This window comes from Belonocnema kinseyi, chromosome 9 (genome assembly GCF_010883055.1).
Source record: "Belonocnema kinseyi isolate 2016_QV_RU_SX_M_011 chromosome 9, B_treatae_v1, whole genome shotgun sequence".
NCBI lineage: Eukaryota > Metazoa > Arthropoda > Insecta > Hymenoptera > Cynipidae > Belonocnema > Belonocnema kinseyi.
In genome coordinates this window covers 71,354,880-71,376,163 of record NC_046665.1, presented here as the reverse complement: position 1 = coordinate 71,376,163, position 21,284 = coordinate 71,354,880, and the positions used below count along the sequence as shown (strand labels likewise).

The 21,284-nt window shown below is 28.8% G+C and overlaps 2 protein-coding genes across 2 annotated transcripts in view; one reads left to right on the top strand and one right to left on the bottom strand.

The window, feature by feature from the left end:
- Positions 1-21,284, bottom strand: part of LOC117180200 (neural cell adhesion molecule 2-like) — a 302,748-nt gene that overhangs the window by 62,605 nt on the left and 218,859 nt on the right. The window contains exon 5 of the mRNA XM_033372581.1: positions 12,392-12,540. Coding sequence (XP_033228472.1) covers positions 12,392-12,540 — 149 coding nt within the window. The remainder of the gene's footprint in view (positions 1-12,391; positions 12,541-21,284) is intronic.
- On the top strand, positions 6,294-9,501 carry LOC117180201. The gene is made up of 3 exons (XM_033372582.1): positions 6,294-6,429; positions 8,935-9,022; positions 9,274-9,501. The coding sequence occupies exons 2-3, from the start codon at positions 8,942-8,944 to the stop codon at positions 9,391-9,393; spliced, it is 201 nt and encodes a 66-aa protein (XP_033228473.1). The 5' UTR covers positions 6,294-6,429; positions 8,935-8,941; the 3' UTR covers positions 9,394-9,501.

Here is a 21,284-nt window from a genome sequence, read left to right as displayed (position 1 = left end):
GAAAGAGGGAGCTCTTCTTAATATTTTGACACCAAAATCATGTCGATACACCTTACCGACTGCGAGTAAAGCCACCCACGCTTTAACTTGATAGACTGTATTATAAATTTTGATTTCATCGTACTCAATTACCGATGGATTTGAATTTATAAATTTTCTTCCTAACTTTTCCTGGAACATATGTTGACTATTTGATGAGTTTTTGACCATTATTTTAGCTAATATAGATAATTCTTTGAGAATTGAGCATAAATATTCCAGATGTCTATAAATCTAAATTAAAATTAAAAATATGTCAATGAAACTAATATAAAACATGTCATTGCTTTGCAGTTAGTGATTTTCCGTTGTTCATCAATACGCGTCCCAAACTGAAATATTTTATACATGCTCTCATGTTAAAATTTTGAGAGAAAAGGTAGACGAGTTTTTTTCTAAAAAGTTGAAAAAAACATCGAAGAACTATTTTGAAGTTCGAATACTTTCAAAATTACTTATGCTAGCGTAAGTTAATAGGTCGGATATAAAAAGACCTTCTTTAAAAAACGGTAGAAAAAAAATACTGTAATCAAAAGTAACCTTAATAAAAAAAGAATCATCCTTCTAAATGTATAAAAATACATAAGTAATTAAGATTAAATAAATCATAAACTAAATCTTTTTTTTTTAATCGAGAACTAAGAATCTTGATTTGGCACCCAATGACTTCTAATGCCTTTAAAGAGCAAAAACGGAAGGAATTCTTTAAGACAATAGAGAAGATTTCACAGTGTGTTTAGAGATTCTTTATAAAGAGGTGAGAATCTTTTCAGAAGAAACGAGGCACATTCCACGTGGTGGAACGTGTTCAGCTCAAATGGGAAAAGTAAGCGGACCTTGGAAGTTTTCTCGAGAAAGATTTGAAGAATCCTCGCGAACCTTGCATTCTTTCTATCTTTTTTGAGCTTTTCTACCTCAGAACAACCTGAATTTGTATTATTAACTTTTTGCATTCCTCCTTTTTAGGTGGAATCTAGTTCTATTTTGTTGCCAAGGAATTGCTTAAGCTGAAATATATTGTATTTCGCGGAAAAATATTAGACTCGTATTTTTTGTTCTATAGTAACAAATTTGTAGTCAGCTTAGAACGATTTAAATATTTATGTGAATTATGAAAAAGTTAACTAAACTTTTCTTATTGTGTTTTGTTTTGTAGATTCATAATAATATAAAGGACATAGCTGTAAATTTCTTTTTCGCTATATTGTTTCTTAATATGGAAAAAATTATCTGTATAATATAATATAGATCTTTCAAAATATAAATTCTTCTTTTAAATGTTCTTAGCATTGTGCCCTGAAGAAGATATACTTATTCAATGTATATTTTTCTTTGATTCCAAGAAAGTTTAATTGAAACAAAGAATCTTCTTTAGAGTGTTTATATTTTAAGAACATATGATTATAATATAAAAGCTCAAACTTATTAACATTTCGGGCCTTCTAATTACTACTGAAATCAAATTTTATATTTAAATAAACGAAGTGTCTAGTCGTCCAGAAATTCGTGATGACAATTCCAATATTTTCTATGAGCTTAGCTAGTCGTTCAGAATTTTCGGTGCGACCAGTCCATCTTCTTTTTCGACAACCCTGATTTTGCGGGACGACTAGACACATTTTTAAGAAATGTAATCTATATAGAGATTACTAAAAACTATTTTGAAATAAAATTTTATGAAAAGCGATACAGCTATTTAATTTTTTATTTATGTTTATTAATTATATATTGTAGTAATTTTAGAACGATTGCGATGACAAAGAGCGTACAAAAAAGTATAATAGAACGAGTTTTCAAAATTATCTCAAATCTTTTATCAAATCACTTAACTTTATATTTTTAAGAACAATTTCGAAAATTAAATTTCTTCACTACTGGCTTTAGATATTTTTTACTTCTTGTTTAATCTTTCCTAGATGTCCAAATCTAAACGACGTTGAAGTTTGCCACAGATGTGGATTTCAAAGTTGTGTAATTAATTTTAAAAAAACTAAGAGTCACATCAAAAATGTAAAAACACCTTTGGATTCGTCTCGGAAATATCTCGATGTGCATTTTTTGTTTTTTTGTTTAAACAATTTATTAAACAATTACGCCATTTGTTATCTTTCTGCAATTTTTATAAAAAAAAGTATGCATCGGATCGAAAAACCAAGTGCACCAATGCATTCCTTTCGAAAAAATCTAGATGTGCATTTTTTTGTTTTTTCGTAAGCCCATCATCTAGATTTTTTCGAGAGGAATGCATTGGTACACTTGGTTTTTCGATCCGATGCATACTTTGTTTATAAAAATTGTAGAAAGATAACACATGGCGTAATTGTTTAAAAAATGGTTGAAACTGATAAAAAATGCACATCGAGATATTTCCGAGACGAATCCAGAGGTGTTTTTACTTTTTTGATGTGACTCTTAGTTTTTTTTAAATTAATTACACAACTTTGAAATCCATATCTACGGGCACGGAGCAACAGTGCGCTGAACAACAAATGCTCTAATTGTTTAAAAAATTGGTTTACGAAAAAACCAAAAAATATGCACATCTACATTTTTTCGAGAGGAATGCATAGGTGCACTTGGTTTTTCGATCCGATGCATACTTTGCTTATAACAATTGCAGAAAGATAACAAATGGCGTAATTGTTAAAAAAATTGTTTAAACAAAAAAACAAAAAATGCACATCGAGATATTTCCGGGACGAATCCAAAGGTGTTTTTCCTTTTTTGATGTGACTCTTAGTTTTTTTTAAATTAATTACACAACTTTGAAATCCATATCTGTGGCAAACTTCAACGTCGTAAATCTAATGGTATATTGAGCACACAGTGAAAAGACAAAGCCACATGAAAAAATGTTGTAATAGTAGTACATTAATTATAAAAATTTTTTAAAATACTTTTTTATTATTGTGATTTTTTACAGAATGACAGAAAAATCGAAATATTTATCTCATTATACCGCTATTGAAGTTCCTGTAAATTTATTACAGTCTTTTTATTGTATTTACTGAACTTGAAGGATCTGGTATGATTTAGCATACAAGGTTTTTTATAGGTTTTATTTGTCAAAAATATTACTCAACGGTATAAATGCTCCCCCACACCCTTATATTTAACAGAGCATAACATTGTTCCAAACAAACTTCCCCCAAGAAGCAGTCACGTAATATACGGATGGCCCCTTAGGAAAGAGTAATCAATGTATCCTCCCAAAAATGATATTAAATATTTACTTTGAAAATTTTTCTATTTATTATCTTTCCTGTTTTAAAAATCAAAATTTCCTTTTTTTTTTAGAGAATTTCTTCTATAGACAGATAAGTGCTTGGACCATCGTTGTGACTCAAAGCTAGTAGTGTGAAATGGAAGAAAAAACAATCGGACACTGGATCGGAAAAGAAAGGAGGATACTGAACTTAATGGTTTGTTCGAAGGAAGCACTCGGCTCAAAACTTCTCTTCCAAAGAAACAACAAATCGCTCCAACAGCGGAGAAATCCGTGACATCGTAAAGTTGAAAACCTGTTGGGAACACTATACTCACTGGGTGAGTGCTTTTAGAGCATTATATTATTATGGGATGTTTTATATACCCCTACTTTACCTGTTCAAGCACGAAGAAAGTTTTCTTTGCAAGCTCCATACCCAACTTTTAAATGCGAATAAATACAAAAAGTAGACTTTACTAAAAAAAAATGAATTTCATTTAAAAGTGAGTTACCAAAAAAAAAAATTCTCTCAATTTTACTCGTAGTCCACATTGAAAGTTTTTTAAACCAATAAAGAAGAAGGAGTTTTAGATTTTGTGTGATAGCGTGTGTGTGTGTACGCGCGCGCGTGTGTGGGAGAGAGAGAGAGAGAGAAGTCGAAAGTAGGTGAAAGAGAATCGAAAGGCAAAATGCATTGTTCCAGTCATTTTGCACTGGGAAATGAACATTTGATTGTGATTGGAAAAATATGAAGGAACAGGTTTTCATGTTGGTTCTTTTGACAGTAAAAACAATTATTGCAAAAATAATTTTTTCTCTCAAATATATTTTCAGATAAAATCGACTTTTTGTCGATATAAACTTAGCTCAAAAGTCTGTATGAAATAACACCAAGTCAATCTAGATTATAGGAATTTATGAAATTTTCTCTAAAAATAAATTGTGAATGAGTTGAGATAAAGATGGTTAGAAGTACAAATTGATGAATTCATCCCTTCATGCATAAGTTATAAATACAATTATATTTGAATAATTATTATTAGTAAATACACGCACTCACGTATTTGGGTTTTTATTTCCCATCAATAAAAATACTAACAATTAAAAATCTGTTATCAAACACATTTTCAAATATTAAGATTTAAACATTTGTGAAATAATAATAATAGATAATGAATAACTTCAAACAGAAACCGCTTGAAACAAAAAAATGTACAGAACGATTTTCAGTTGAATACGTTCCAGTTCGCACCATTTTAGATTAGGTAAAATTTTGAAAAAATGGCAATATCTCAAATGAAATAAGGAAGAATGAAACTTGCATTACTTATAAATAAGAGCGTTTGAATTTGAAAATGTTTAAAATGTAAAGATTTGTAAAACGAAGCTTACATAACTTGAAAATTTAAGACCAAAGTAGTAAGCTTTCATATTACAATTTTGAAATTTGAATCATTTAAAATTCATAAGGAGTTAAAATTGTGCCATTTATAATTAGGTGCGTTCAGAAATAAAGAATTAAAAATTGTAAACCCTTGAATAAAATTATTTTTCAATTGGAAGCGATTAAAACTTGATAATTTGAAATTCAACACTAAATTGAATGTTTCCAAGTGAAACATTCTAAAATTCTAGAATTGTAAATTTTTATTAGATTCTAAAATATAATTTAATAGAATTTAATTTATTTTAAATAACAAACACAGAAAATGAAATATAAATTCTAGTATAGGAAATTGCAAATTTAAAAAAAACCGAACTTCACATAAAACTAAAAACATTTGTATTAACTTATTTAATGTTAAAACGTTTCTAGGCTTAAGCTCTTTAAAACTTTGATAATTTTAAGTAAATTCAAATCGATTAGGAACTGAAAAGTTCAAATTGTTAATTATAATTTTGAACATAGAACCATTTAAATTTTTATTTGTAATTAAAAATTATGAAAGAGAAAGATTGAAACATTGGAAATAAACATGAAAAATCAGAACTCTCAAATTGTAACCATTCAATTTTTTTTTTGAATATTAAGTTTAAAAGGTATGGATTTTAAATGACTTAATTTTCAACGGTGTCTATGATAAGAGAAAAAAAACTTTATTCATTGATCATTCAAATTTTAAGTGCCCACCAGAGGTTAAGATTTTCTCAATTTCACAAAGTTTCAAAATATTTCACTAGATGTCTTTGAACTTTGAGGAGTTTAAAACTTTTTCAACGTTTCTGAAGTATTTCAAAATATTTCAAGGGATTTCTAATTATATCAAGTGATTTCAACATGCTTCGAGGAAATTTAAAGGATTTCTAGGGATTTTAGACCATTTTCAGAGATTCCGAAGAATATTATAGGATTTCAAAAGATTTTAAAAGATTTTAAATATTGTTTAGAGATTTAAGGATTTTCATGGATTTTAATGGATTTTTACGAATTCCAAAGTATTTAAAAAATTCTTATAGATTTCACCAAATTTTAGAATATCAATATTTATTAATAATGCTTCTTTTGTCTAAATGTGGATGACGTGCGTAATAAATAATAATTATTCAAAAGAACATCAATCCTAAAAATTGAAAACATTTTTAAGAGAAGCCGTCTTACTCAGAAAACGATATGGTCGGATCAACAAAATTTATGTTGATTCGACACCTATGAGATATAGTTATTATATGGACTTCAAAATATTTGTTTGACACAACTCAATTTTCTGTTTATTTTTTTTACTTAACCTTTGAGTACATGTAATATTTGGTTGATTAAACAAAAAAAGATTGATGCGCCAATCAAATATTTAGTTGAATTAACCAAATTTTCATGTGTATTGAAGTAAATAGTTCTTTTGGCCTAAGAACATTTGTTTTCTGAGTGCTCTTAATGTCAAATACAAAAATCGTAATCTTTTTAATTGATATAAATCTAGATGCACGTAATATGTTTACCTTCGCGTGTGGTATTTCCGACTGAAGTATTGATAACGATCAGTGAACAATCGACGAGATTTTTTCGATAATGTTACTAATGAATCAGATTTTTATTGGCACAAGCAATGCATTTGTCAATTATTGGACACAAGCTAGTATATAAGAGCAGAAGGGAACTGCTTTACAATCAGTTTCTAAAATTACGAGATAGTTCTAGTTCCAACGATTTTTGTATCCTATATTTGCGGCAACTAAAATAAATAGTAAGTAACTCAATACTACTTAACTAATTAAAAATTATTTCTGTTTCTTTTTTATAATTAAGCTATCCTCTAGAAAAACCACTTGAGTCAACTCAGGCTTTGGCACAAAATTGCCAAAGATACTTTTTAAAATGTCCTTTTGCAAACTAAAAAGGATGTGTTAGGGTTTTCAAAATTTTTGCACAATATGAAACATGTATTTTTGCTTAGGGAAAGATACATTTTAAAAAGTATCTCTATCAATTTCCTGCCAAAACCTAAATCTACTCAGATGGTTTTTCTAGAAAACGGTTCCATTTGAAAATAAAACACATTAAAAATATTTAATTTTGAGTATTAATTAATTAATTAAATATAATATTTATAATATCTTCAAAAATAATCTTAGCCAATTTGGTTCAGAATATACTTTTATTTTGTAAATAAATTAACCATACAGTAGCTAGTATTAAGGAAGTTTCAAGAAAAATAAGCGTTGAAATAGAAATACCTTTTTTAAAATACCTTCTACATTTAATGTAAATTAAGTAAAATTGTTTATCGTAATTATTTTTAAGTGTTTTTCGACAAATCAATCAAAATTTAAGGGTTAGACTTGAGACAAATTTTTTATCATTTTTTCGGATGACCCTATTAAATTTGTTAAATGTTGTATTTCCTTACTTATTTGATTAAAGATTCTCTAATAGAACTATGTTTTCGCAAAATTCCTAAATCTTCATTAGTACACTCTTAATTGAAATGAGTCAAAATTTGACCGATTAAATTAATAGAGCATGCTTTGAATGAAAGATCAGTATTTTATACTGACAGAACAGACATTTTAACAGATAAATAGGTCTGACAACATTAATTCGTTTTTATTGTTAGAAAATAAATATTCCTGGTTTAAAATTCATTTGTTTTGTTGAATTTGACTATTTTTTATTGAAACTTAAATTATTTTTTTAAAAACCATCTTAAAAATTTATTTTGTAGGTCAAGGATTCATTTTTTTATTTGAAATCTCACATCTGTGGTTGAAAATAAGTTTCATTTTTTGGCTGACAATTTTTTTTGAACTTGAAATGTAACTATTCCATGTGTTGTTGAAAATTGTTCCTTTTAAGTAACAAATTGTATTAGTAGAAACTAAGTCTTCTTGGTTGAAAATTCATGTTCTTGGTTAAATTGAAGTATTTTGGTTTCAAAATTAAAATCGGTTCGGTTGAAATACCAATTATCACATCACCAACTACTTTGTTAAAATTTCTTTTTCCTCGGTTTAAGATTCATTATTTTATTTGGAAATGAACTTTTTAGTTTAAAAATTTAACTATTTTGTTGAGAAACATTTTTTAAAAATTAATTGTGTTAATTCAAAATCTTACGATTCCATATTTGGTTAAAAATGAATATTTTTAACTACTCGGTTTTTACTTAAACTGCTTTTTTTTAAATCATTCTTTATTAATTGAATATTCAATTTTTTTTGCAAGTTCGCATATACAAAAATACAAAAAAAAATCTTGGTGAAAAATTTCAATTATTGTTTTGCTTGCAAAATTCAAGCAGTCTGTTGAAAGTTGAACTAATTTCTTACAAATGCTTTCTTGTATTTAAAGATTAATTATTTTAGTTATAAATGCATCTCTTTCGTTAGAAATCTAGCAACTTGTTAAAAATTAGTATTTTTTTTGTTGCAAATAATTATTTTTCAGTTGAAAATTCATTTTTGTATAGAAAGTTAATCTTCTTGATTAAAAACTCATCAATTTGTGTTTAAAATTCAACTATCCTTTGAAAATATATTCTTTTAGTTAATGATTTATGATTTTTTTTAACATTCATCTTGCTGATTGAAAATTTAACTATTGTATTGAAAATTAGTTTCCTTTTTTTTAATAACTCTTTTAGTTGAAAATTCATCTATTTCGGTTTGCAGTTCAACTAATTTGTTTAAATTTGAACTATATATATTTTTTACTAATATTTTTTGTTAAAGGTTCATTATTTTAGTTGCAAACTCGCCTTTTTTAAAATTGATTTTCTCCCGCGCAAAAATTAAGTTTGGTTGATAAAATTTCAGCTACTACATTTTGGGTTGATAATGGACCTTTTTTAGTTAAAATTTCAATGGAATGAATGATTTCAAATTATTTATTCCATCAATTAATGCAGTTGACTGATTTAAAAGGGACTTTTGACTGACATGACAGTCATCGCATCCGGATTATTTGCATCAGTCAAAAGTGTTTTCCGAGCAGTCATCAAAAAGTTATCCCTTTTAAATGAAAAATGTTAAAAATAAGATTTCAGCTTTAGAAATCCATTTTAATAGATTTACATGTGTAGAACTTATCCAAACCAAAATTTATAAAAATGAGGGATATAAAATTGTATTATTTTTCTTATGATATTTAATTTTTTTTAGTTGATAAGGTATTGTTTTCACAAATATATATATTTTAACTGAGCAAATTAATTATTAGAATTCCACGAAGTAAAACTTTGGTTCACTTTAAGGCACAACATGTCGAAGCTGCTGCTGGTTCTTTGTATCGTCTTCCTGGCCGTGAGCGTCATTATCGCTTGCAAACCAGCGGGTGTTCCAGTAAGTCACATCATTATTTATACAATAAACTAACGTTAAATGATAACAAACTATTGAAAAAGTAGTTGATATTTGCATGGGTATCATGACATTTATTTTAAAAATATGCTTCAAGATAAAGCGCAATTATTCAATCAAAATAAAACAAATATAATGGATTTGTTAAGACTTGCTTATAATATTGTCATATAAGTCAATACATTTTAACTCTATGTATGTATTTCTCTGATTGTTGATATTTTTTATTACAGTGCTTAACAGACAGCGACTGTTGTCCACTTCTGGGATGTAATCCTTGGGCGGGCCGTTGCACGAAAAAAATTCCCGTCAGCCCAGCCGGTGGGGCTCAACCTGGGATGGCTGGGCAATAAACAATGACCTGACGTTTTATTCTAATTGATAAATTTGCTCCTTAAACTCACCATGGTACCAAAATTATTGGCGCGTTTGAAATAGAAATAAAGTAGTATTCATTGAAATCAATGTATATTTATTTACTACAATTATTCCGCTTTAAATAATTCTTCAATATTCATTAAAATCTTATTTAAATACTTGATAAAAAAAATCATCATAAATTTTGATAAGCAAAATTATATGAAAAAATATATATAATACTGCCCATACCAATTATATATTATTTAAATGGATACTTATCTGGAAAGTGAATAAATAAAAAATGTATAGAAAATAGTTCACTTTCCTATTATGAATTATACTACCACACGGAAAAAAGTGCATTCATGTTTCCTAAATTATGTCTATAGTCAGGGATAAGAGCAAACCTTGAACAAATGTTATAAATTTTGTATAACTTTTAGGATTTAATGTAAAACAAATGTGAAATAACTCTACAAGAGTTCTGTAAACTTCATATTGAACTCCGATTTAAAAATGTTAATAGAATATATGGATAAATTCATGAAAAAAAGTTGAAAACTTTCGTAGGAATAACATTTGAGCTTTGGACAGTTTGCAATCACATAATTATAAGGTCCAGATACCTCTAATTCTGTCAATTGAATAGAAAAAGTCTTGAAAACATGATGAAAAATCTCATAAAAATTCGATTCCAGCTATCGAGTGTTTCTGCAGTACTTGAATGTAAGATCTATAGACCTCAGTTCTATAATATGTAGCGGCAAGTCCTGACTACGAAGTTTATTATTGAGGAATATTAATAATAATATTGAATCGGTTTGAAGAAGAAGTACGACTAAGTATCTGAAAAATTATTGTATTTATAAACTTCTGGTTAAAAATCTTCATGACTCCTTCTTTATAAAACACCTTCAAGAAACAAAGTATTCAGGCGGACAGAAGTATTTAAAATAAAACAGGGACTTGAAGTCGTAGAATCTCACGAGGGCGAAATATGTTGTTTTTAGAGGAAATGAGGCGATACGTATTTTTCTAATTTTTGAAAAGAATATTTTCTAAAAAGTTATGCGTATTTGAATTTTCTATACTGTTTTTAAAAAAACCAGAACTTTTTTCTTTAAATCTTTGTAACTTGCGACCTAACTGAAATATTCATTATTTTCTCTTTGATTCTAATATCGATCATCGTCTTCTTTCAAAGTCTACCGGAAAATTGAAAAAGGGGTTCAAAATTAACAATATTGCAGCGGTTTTTCTGAAAAATTGAAAATCGATTTTCCCAAAAAACCCGATTTTAAATTTTGTGTCCATTTTTTTTTAACTTGTACTTTGATAATGATGACATGTCGTAAGTTTGATGCTTGCTAAATCACTTTTGTAGCCAGGAGAATGACAGATACGAACAAATTTTCATAAAAAAGTTTGCTCGTCTGAAAAAGTTCTATGAAAAACCTCTATTTTTATTTTTCGATATTTTTCATAATTCACGGAAAAATTCGAAAACTAGATTTTTCGGGGGAAAAAATTTTTCCCGGACTCAAAAATGGTATAGCCCGCATGATGCTGCTAAGATGCCTTTATTTCATTAGCGGAAACTTAACAAAAATATTTAAAAAAATAAGAAAGTAGGGTTTTTAAGAAAATCTTTTTTATTAATTTCTTCAAATTTTAAAAACATGAAAATTGTATAATTTCCTCTAGAATGCAACACATTTTGCCCTGGAGAGATTCTGCTATTTGACGAGCGTTTGATTAAAAAATTTTCAAAGTTCATAATCGAATTTCAAAAGATTTAGAAATATTTAAGAGAGTTAAAGATATTTTTAATGAATTTAAGAGATTTTAAGTAATTTTAAAACATTTTAAAGGAATTTCTGTAGAATTTAAATGAGTTTTACGATTTTAAAGTAAGTTTAAAATATAAATAAGATATAGAATGGGTCACACAAATTTGCAGGCGGCCCTGCACAGCTGTAGGTTATATTTCATTTTTTTTTTCATATATCAAGCTAGGTTAGCCGAGAAGCTTTAGGTGTTAGGAATGCGAAACTTGTAGGGTTCGAACCCGCGACGAATAAAAATTTTCATAGCGTACGATTATAAATATTGAAATGATTGTGTAATAGTAAATAATTGTGTAATTAAACATGCAAACAAATATTGGAGTATAATAGTAATAATATAATTATAAAAAAGATTAATTTTTTTGTAGCAAAAAATCGATTATCATTTTGTAGAACTTTTCGCCATAGTTCCGAAACTTCTCCGATGTATACTGTATTTTAGCTAGAATTTTAGATTTTATAGCACTATTTTACGTTTTTCGTAACCTGCCTTTTCATAGAGATTACGTCACCTCGGCCTTTACATTTTATAGAACTTTGTAACACATTCCGTTGAACAGTTCAACGCAGTGTAAAAGACAGTCGATTTTAACTTTTATCAAACTATAAATCGCATCCTTTACTATAATAATATCAAGTTATATTGTAAGCGCTTAGCTACATTAATTTCATCTGAAAAAACTGGAATTTTTACAGTTCGGAATGGAATAATTGGACAATTGTGAACTTTTAAAGTTTAATTATTCTCAAAACTTTGAAAATTATTTTTCTTTTTGATTGAAAAGTTTAAAAAATAATGATTTCAAACCTAAAGCGTTAAAAGTTTCACATTTCCAAACTTTGTCTAAAACATAAAGCAATTCTTAATTAGGAAATTGAAACTAAGACGTTAAAAATACTTATTTTTCAAATTGGGGAACAATTTTTTTGAAATTAAATTATTTGAATCTAAAATGCAAAATTAATAACTTTAAAATAAACCATGAAGTAGGACAACCTCATGTTACTTCAAGCGTTAAGAAAATTTTATGAGATTTTAAACCGCCGTTTACTTATAAACTGTCACATTGACATAAAAGAAAAAGTCGCGGAACAAAATACAGACAGTAGATTATTATAATTAATAATAATATAATAAACTTACAGTTTGGGTGTTTGTCATTTGTTTATTTGCCTTCCACCAGGTTATTACAGCTTCCGGTTTTGAACCCGTAGTTCGACATTCCACTTCATATTTTTTTTCTGCCTTGACTTTCTTTTCTTTTGTCAAAATCTGCACTTTGTGAGGCTTAACTGTAACAGAACGATTTTGATTACAAAATAAATCGAATAGGTTAAATAATAAATTATAATTATTCAAGCTTAATGTACCTCAAAAACTTGCTCTGAATTTCTTTATATTTTCTATTGCTTCTGATAAAATGTAAAATATAATAACAATATCCTGCGTTTAGAATGCGAAAGTTTAAAAAAAAAATATAGTGATATTATAATATAGTGATACATATATAACATAATATTATTGTCAAGTGTTGAAGTGGCACTAGTTGCAAATGCAAAAAGAAGAAGTATTCACAAGTTCTGGTCACGTTTCCATTTTTAGAGCACGGAAATAACGACCGCGTGGAGAGTTGTGTACTTATTATGATTCTGTCGCTATGTCGCGCACCTTTAAATTAAAGTTACAATCCCACTTGTCTTCTGTATGATAAAAACTAATTGAGAATTCTCAGGTCTGAGAATGGGGAAAACAGATTCATCAGGAATAGCAATTTCTCTTAGGGGCCATCCATAAACTACGTAACTAATTTTCGGTTATTTTTCAGTCCGTCGAAAATAAGGGGACAAATTCTTTCAAATAAAATTGATTAAGATACCATGTTAAATCCAATATGAAAAGCCTTGAATTGCTAAGATTTCAGATCAAAAAATATTGTATTTCAAACAATTTAGTTAAGTTTTCGATCGAGAAGTAACTTTACACCCAAAGAAATGAATTTTTAATCCAGAAAATGAATTTTTGAAAAAAAATTTATTTATCAACAAAATGTTTCACTTTTGACCAAGAAATATAACTTTTTACTATAAAACATGCATTGATTGTTCAGCAGAATGAATTTTCAACAAAAAAGTTGGATTTTCAATTAAACAAGATGGCTTTTAAAAAATAGTTTAGTTTTCGGCCTTTAAATAAACTAATGTTTATACGAACTAGACGAGGACGTAGATAACATTGAGCATACGTAAATAGTGTAACGCAGTTTTTCTTCGGATTAATGTTCAGGGGGATCTAGATAATGAAGAAATTTACCAAATTTCTAATAATTGAGCCAGAGATGTCCAGTTTTTGCTAAAATCGGAATCTTATGCTACTTTTCATTGAATTGTTACATAATTTTGATACGTTTCTTCTAATATTTAACAAATCGCTATTTATTTAAACATTGTTTATATGCTCAAGCAGTTTTTTTTCTATAACTTTAAAAAAATGAAATAAAATAGAATACAAACAATTACTTTTCTGACTGCATAGAGTATAGACAGAATATATTTACCACTTTTTGATTGTTTAAACAAAATTGGTTTAAACCTAATGGTTTAAACCAATTTTGTCCAATTTTGTTCCAAAAATATTTTTTAAATAGTATTTTCTAAATTAAAAATAATATTGAATGATATCGAGATGTAGTAAATTCTGCTAAAGCTTTATGTAATTGCTGAAACCATTTTTATTGGTTCCAGCAGTTTTCTATTAAAAAATGTGGTTCATTAATATAAAATATAACAAATAGAATTATTTTCGTAAATATATATCACTATACGTTTCTTTGTCACCCAGTATGTCAGCTTGATATTCCTAAAAGACTTTTAAATGCTATAATGAAATATGATCTAAATCCCTTGTGTATGCAGTGTAATTACGACGCGGATCAAAAAACATTATTGGTTGGGCAAAGAGAATTTTTAAATTTTTATTTCTGGAAACTGCTTTCTATTATTCTTGGCTACTTGTAGTAAGTACTGTTTTTGATACTTATTTTTCGATATCAAGCTGTTAAAAGTCCGATATTAATTTAACACCTCCTTCCCAACTAAATTTATTTAAAGAATTGAACATCATTTAATAAGTCATGGGAAATATTAAAATTGTCTATTAGTAATTATTTCTATGAAAGAACGACAGAAATTGCTAAACATTAATAATAATACGTAAAAATGTATATCCGCCAGAAATGAAAACTTGTGGTGGTTATGGAGGAGGTTGACTTGCCCCGTAGCTCGAAAACTGGTTTTTTACCACCCTAATGTGCATATTTCACTGTATTTCACCCCATTCATTCAGCTCACCAGAGATCCTATAACATTCGCAAAGGGTTTAAAATATGTATACTATGATTGGTTAAAATATGATTCGTCATGCATAAATAAAGAAAAATACATTTAATTTGAGTAAAAAGATGCAAATGTTTACCCCCGGGTAAGCGGACACTATCAAAAGCCGGCACTTGCAGTTTATTTATTATCTAGGACCCCTTGAATATGAATACGAAGAGAAACTGCGTTAGACTATTTGTGCATGCTCACTGTTACCTATATACTGCACTAAGCCCATAAGATGAAGAATTTTGAAACAAAAATATTAATTTTCCAGCAAAGACGAATTTTCAAAAAGATACATGAATTTTCATTCAGATAGCTGAATTTCCAAAAAAAGAAATCAAGTTTTCCACCAAAGAGGAAATAGGTACATTTTCGGTTTCAAAAATGATCTTTCCACAAGCCAAAACAAGAAACAAATTTTTAAACAGTTGAATTCAACGAAATAAAAACTTAGCCAATAGGTTGAATACTTAGCCAAATAGATCTAAGTGAATCTAAAAAAATTAATTTTTAACCAAGTTTTTCACCTTCAAGCGAATTAATGTAATCTTCAATAAAAAATATTTCTTTGAACCAAATACTTTAATTTTTCAATCAGAAAAATTGAATCCTCAGCAAAAGTTCCTTTTCAGCCATAAAAAACGTGAACAATGTAGATGAATTTTTAACCAATTCGTGAATTCTCAACTAAAAAAAAGTGATTTTCAACCAATTAATTGGCTTTATAATTAAAAAAGGGTTAATTTTTTATCAAAAAACAACAATTTTCAAACAAATTACATGAATTTTCAATCAACTGTTCGAGTCTTATCTAAGAACGAAAAATTTTCAACCAAATAGTTGAATTTTTCACTAGAAAATTTAAATTTTCAACCAAAAATAAAATAAAATTTCATCAAGATGATCAAATTTTCCACAGAATAATTAAATTCTTAAGCAAATAGTAGATTTTTCAACCAAACGAGATTAATTTCAAACAAAAAGAAATCAACTTTTAATGAAAGCTAGTTGAATTTTCATATTGGGTTCTATGAACTCAGTTCACTTTTAAGTGAAAAAATTATATAAAAAAGGGGAAAAAGAGAAATAAAGTTATATATAAAGTTTGAAATATGAATTTGCTTTTGAAACTTATTAAGTTATTATTGAACTGTACCGTAACAGGGCCACATTTTCGTACCGCATTATTGTTTAGGTGCCCTGTCTTTGAATACTGGAACACTTTTGCTGATATTTTCAATTCAAAACAAATTAATATAGGTTCCGACCAAGGGTCTCCTTTTAATACTACTCGAGACTTTTTTTGCTGAGTCGTATTTAATACCTGAAATCAGCTCTGAAATACATCTTCTTTTACAATCTTTCGCAAAATTCGCAAACTTTGTTAGAATTTATCATCAAGAAACTGACTGAATATTATCAGAGATCGTCAAATTACTTCCACTGACCTATCTCTCTCTCCCTTTCCCCTCTCTTTTTATCAACGGTAGTTTTGATGCAACCGCCCCCCCCCCCCCATTATAACGTAAATTTTGGACGGGCCCTTAAGTAGAATATTCGTGTAATAATGCTTGGTGCAACATTAATTCTATTCTATTAGGTATAATTGAATCCGCTGATCAAAATCAAGAGCTGAGGTGGTATCCATCCTCCTGGAAGGACGATAATCGCCGACCGACCAAACGGATAGTTTGCGGGTCAACTTCGCGGTTGAATACCATGAACTTCAATGCCTGGAGTGAGTAAAGCTAATAGAATGAATTTCAAGTTTATCGATCTTGTGTACGTGCCATGCCAAGGAAATAGAGGACAGACTTTAGTTGATAAATTTTGTAGCAGCAATTTAAAAGAAAGAGGAAGAAATTACTTTTGCATACATGAGTTTATTGTTATTTAAAAGTGTTTTTTAATTATTTACAAGTTTGTACAGTTTCGGTTTGACAACTTCAAAATAAATAATTTTTTTCAATTTCAAAGGAAATTCATACTAATACTTAAACTCAAAACATAATTTAACTTTCCAAGACAAATATTTCGAATAACAAAATTTTCATTGTTTCTGACTTCCAGCGCATTTTAATTCTGACACAACGAATTATAAGTCTCTGGATATTTTTATCTACTCGATTTCAGTTTTCTACTATAGAAAGGTCATTTTATTTATAATAGAATAATTTACAATAGGGTGATTCATTTTACGAGGCAAAAGAAATTATTTTTGAATCTGAAAATGCAGACTAACCTAAGTTGTAGCTTTTTAAGAAAACACATTTTTCAAACAACAAAAATTCTAAATCCGGTATGATTTATAAGTACCCTATTTTAGTATTGTTGTCATTTAATAAATCATTTTTAACTTATTTTAAAGAAAAATAGTAAGTTAATCTTACTTATTTGACATTGTTTATAAGAATTTGACATACGGTGCATCAATAAAAATACATGATTAAAGTTAATTATTATAAAAAACTGGAAAAAGCATAAGAACAAAATATTATTTTCTTTAAAAAGGAATTTAAATATTTTGAAACAATTTTTCACAATTATGGTAATAATTTTATATAGTAAAACAACAATATATCTCCTTTTTTTAAAAGTTTATTTACCAAAAAGTGACAATTTAGGCTAGTACACGTGTTCAGATTTAAAAATAGTTCGTTTTTTTCAAATCACCTTAATGTCCATTGTAGAATAAGTCCATGATATTAATATTTATCACTACCCTTCTTATTTTCAATTTCTCTGTTTCTTTTTTTTACTTTCAACTGTATGTTTAATTATAACCCTTACTGAAGCATCTGAATATATACATTTAAAATAAATGAGTTTTTAAAAGTATTTTTCGTACACATTCTTTGCTTAATGTTGTGATGGGACTTCTATTTACACTACTTCAGCACATTACAGAAATTAGATTCCACTGCCTTAAACAAAGATTGGGAAACAAATCAATAACTTATAATGATATCTATTTAATTCCATTTCCATTAAAAATGAATTAATATGTAATTTTTGCATTATGCCTTTCGTCAATAATGTATTGTTAAATTTTTCTATCCTTTTATACTATTAAGTAAATTGTTGATATTTTCGAATAAACTTCCGAAAAGGGTCTACGCGCGATTTCATCATAAAAAAACCATAAAAATTATGGGTTTTTGAGTTTATCTCAGCTAATATACAAAATTCAACAAAATGTTTCAAATAAAAGTTGTACATTTCATCGAAATACACATTTATTATTCCAAAGATTTTTTTATAGGAATGATTGTTTCCGAGAAACTCGGTAAAATAAAAGTGAACTAAGTCTATAACCTAAGTCTCAAAAACTATTGGATAAAATATAATAAGACACTCACAATCCCCATTTAACTCCCCATTATGGATTGTTTCCAAAAAAGAGGGAAAATTGAGAATAGTCATAGATTACAGACAAATTAATAAAGATACAGATCAGGACGCTTATCCTTTACCAATGATTGACGACATCCTGGACCAGCTTGGAAAAGAAAAATTCTATTCAGCTCTTGACCTAAGTGCTGGTTTTCACCAAATACCAATGAAAGAGGAAAGTAAAAAGTACACTGCCTTTTCAACACAACTAGCACACTTCGAATATAATTGAATGCCATTTGACTTAAAAAATGCTCCGGCCACATTCCAGAGAATGATGGACAGAGCATTCAACGGCCTCATTGGAGGACATTGCTTCGTTTATATCAATGACGTAGTCATATTTGGAAACACAAGTCAAGAGCACAATAATAACCTTGAATTGGTTCTACAACGTATCACTGATCTAGCACTAAAATTAGAGCCACAAAATGTGAATATTTGAAACTAGATGGAATATTTGGGTCATATTATCACAAAAGACGGGGTAAAATCAAACAATGAAAAAATTAAGAAAATCGTTGATTTTAAACAATTAAAAACAATCAAAGATATACAATCTTTTCTTGGTTTAACTGGTTATTATAGAAAATTTATTAAAGATTTTTCTACGATCGCTGAACCTTTAACAGCATTGACACAAAAAGAAACACCATTTAATTGGACATCAAACTGCGAAAAAACCTTTCAAACTATAAAAAATGCCCTAACATCTGTGCCAGTATTAAGATTCCCAGATTTTAAAACGAAGTTTATTTTAACAACCGATGCCTCCAATTACGGAATAGGGGCAGTCCATTCTCAGGAGGGGCATCTGTGCCTGTTTATATCGAGAACTCTAAATAGAGCGGAAGAGAACTATACGACTAGTGAGAAAGAGTTGTTAGCCATTATATGGGCCGTTAAGCGTTTAAGGCAATACCTATTAGAAAAGAAATTCACTATCCAAACTGACCACAAAGCATTGATTTGGCTACATAACGTAAAAGATCCTAGTTCCCGATTAGTAAGGTGGAGACTAAGACTTGAAGAATACGTATACGAAATCGAATACGTGAAAGAAAAGGAAAATAAAGTAGCTGATTGTTTATCGCGAATATTCCCCATCCAGGATAAAGACGTGGGACAAATATTTGCCATAACCAAAGACTCTTTACAAAGAGCAATGGAAAGCGCAGGAATACCAAACGAAAAAGCAGAAGAAGAAAATCTAGAAGAACTATTACCGGAAATAGAAATATTCGATACGCCAGTTATTAGAGAAGATAGAATACTACAAGAAAAAGAGAAAATAAAATTAGCACACAAAAGAATGAGAGAGCCCTCACCTGAAACAGACATAGGAAGGGAAAGGGAACCAAAAACACAATCTGATTCAGAAAATTTGTAAACTGATTTTATGCAATGGCAATTAAAACCCATTCCAGGAAAAATCAAGATAAAACCAAACGCAACAGGAAAATGATGGAAAACATTAAAAAAGGAAGACTTGCCAAAATTTAATGAAGAACAATGGTTAAGAAAATTAGGCCAACTCATTGAAGAAATATTGAGTAAAAACCTAACCATTATTCGCATCCGTATAGGAGATCCTTCAATTTCCCCTTTGGAAAAAGAGTCACTCCAAGAAATGTTAGAATTTCTATCAACATACTACCCAGAAAACTCATTCTCACTGTGCTTCGTCAACACAAGAGAATTGTCAAAGGAAGAAAAAGACGCAATTGTGAAAGAAGCACACGCAAGTCATATGGGCGAACAAAACACTTTAGAAAAGGCACAAAAATTAGGACATTGGATTAATATGGAAAATGACATTAAAAAATATGTAAAACATTGCCCCATTTGTTAACTTAATAAAACGACAAGAATTAAATATCAGATGGAGAGTATAATCCCTGATATGTCTTTAAAACCAAACGATAAAATAGCCATGGATATCTATGGACCTCTCCCAGAAACAATTAAAGGTAATAAGTATATACTAAGTATACAAGACCGATTAACCAGATATACATTACTACTCCCTTTAAAAAATGAAACCACTAAAGATATAATTGAACAATTAACTGATCACTACATTTACACCTTGGGAGCACCAAAAACAATATTAACTGACCAAGGACAAAACTTCATCTCTGACCTAATGCAACAGTTCGAAGAAGCCCTCACAATACAACATATCAAAACGACAGCTTTTCACTCACAATCAAACGGAAACATCGAAAGAATGCATTCGACGCTCGGAAATTTAATCAAAACATCTATGGCAGAAAATAACAAAGAATGGGATGATAACTTAAAATTTATAAATTTTTTCGTAAACACAACAAAAAATCAAACAACTGGATTCTCACCGTTTGAACTTACCTTCGGAAGAGAACCCAATCTACCATCAACCGTCCAGCAAAACCCATATAACTTACCAAGAATTAATTAGAAAATGGGAGAAAAAGCACGAGATAAATCTATCCAGAGCCAGGGAAAGAATTAGTCTAGAAAATGAAAAGACGAAAAAATACCTCGAAACGAAAATTATAAATCATCACCCACTGTATAAAGTAGATCAGTTGGTTAAGGTAAAAAACAATACAAAGACCAACAAACTAGATCCCTCCTGGAAAGGTCCTTATAAAATAATTAACATTCTGGACAACAACAATCTTAAAATCCTAACAAAAAATAAGGTAGTACAAGTACATATTGGCAACGTCATGCCTTATTTTTCAGATGAAGGTCAGCCTATCCCTACTGACACTGATAACCCTGGTCAGAGCTCAAGTGAGAATCGAGCCGCTGACGACTAACCTATATAAAGAGGAACTAGGTTTAGCTACTATTTACGAAGAACAATGGACACTGATAATCGGAATTAACCTCACCAATACTCATGAGAGAATGTATAACATTAACAAATTAAAGGACTTTTTAGTCCAAAATTTCGATAGTAAATGCCCAGTTAAAAACACTGTTAATAGTATGGTTTGCATGTACAATCGATTAAAAACAAAAGAAATTTTATTACACAATATTATGGGGAAAACTAGATTCAGAAGAGGTTTATTCAATTTTGTTGGAGATATTTCGAAAACACTTTTCGGTACATTATCCCCAAACGACATGAATCAAGTTAACTACGAATTTGATCAAATCTATTCGGGTAATAAAAAGGTGGCCGAAATTGTCAAAAATAACACGAAGATCATTAAACTAATTCTTGATAGTTCCTCACAAGATATACAAAGTCTTAACGGCAGGCTCAT

Excerpts from the sequence above, each read along its gene's own strand:
- LOC117180201 (XM_033372582.1), top strand. The coding sequence starts at position 8,942 with ATGTCGAAGCTGCTGCTGGTTCTTTGTATCGTCTTCCTGGCCGTGAGC. Across the intron at positions 9,023-9,273 it reads GCAAACCAGCGGGTGTTCCA|TGCTTAACAGACAGCGACTG; the intron begins GTAAGTCACATC and ends TTTTTATTACAG.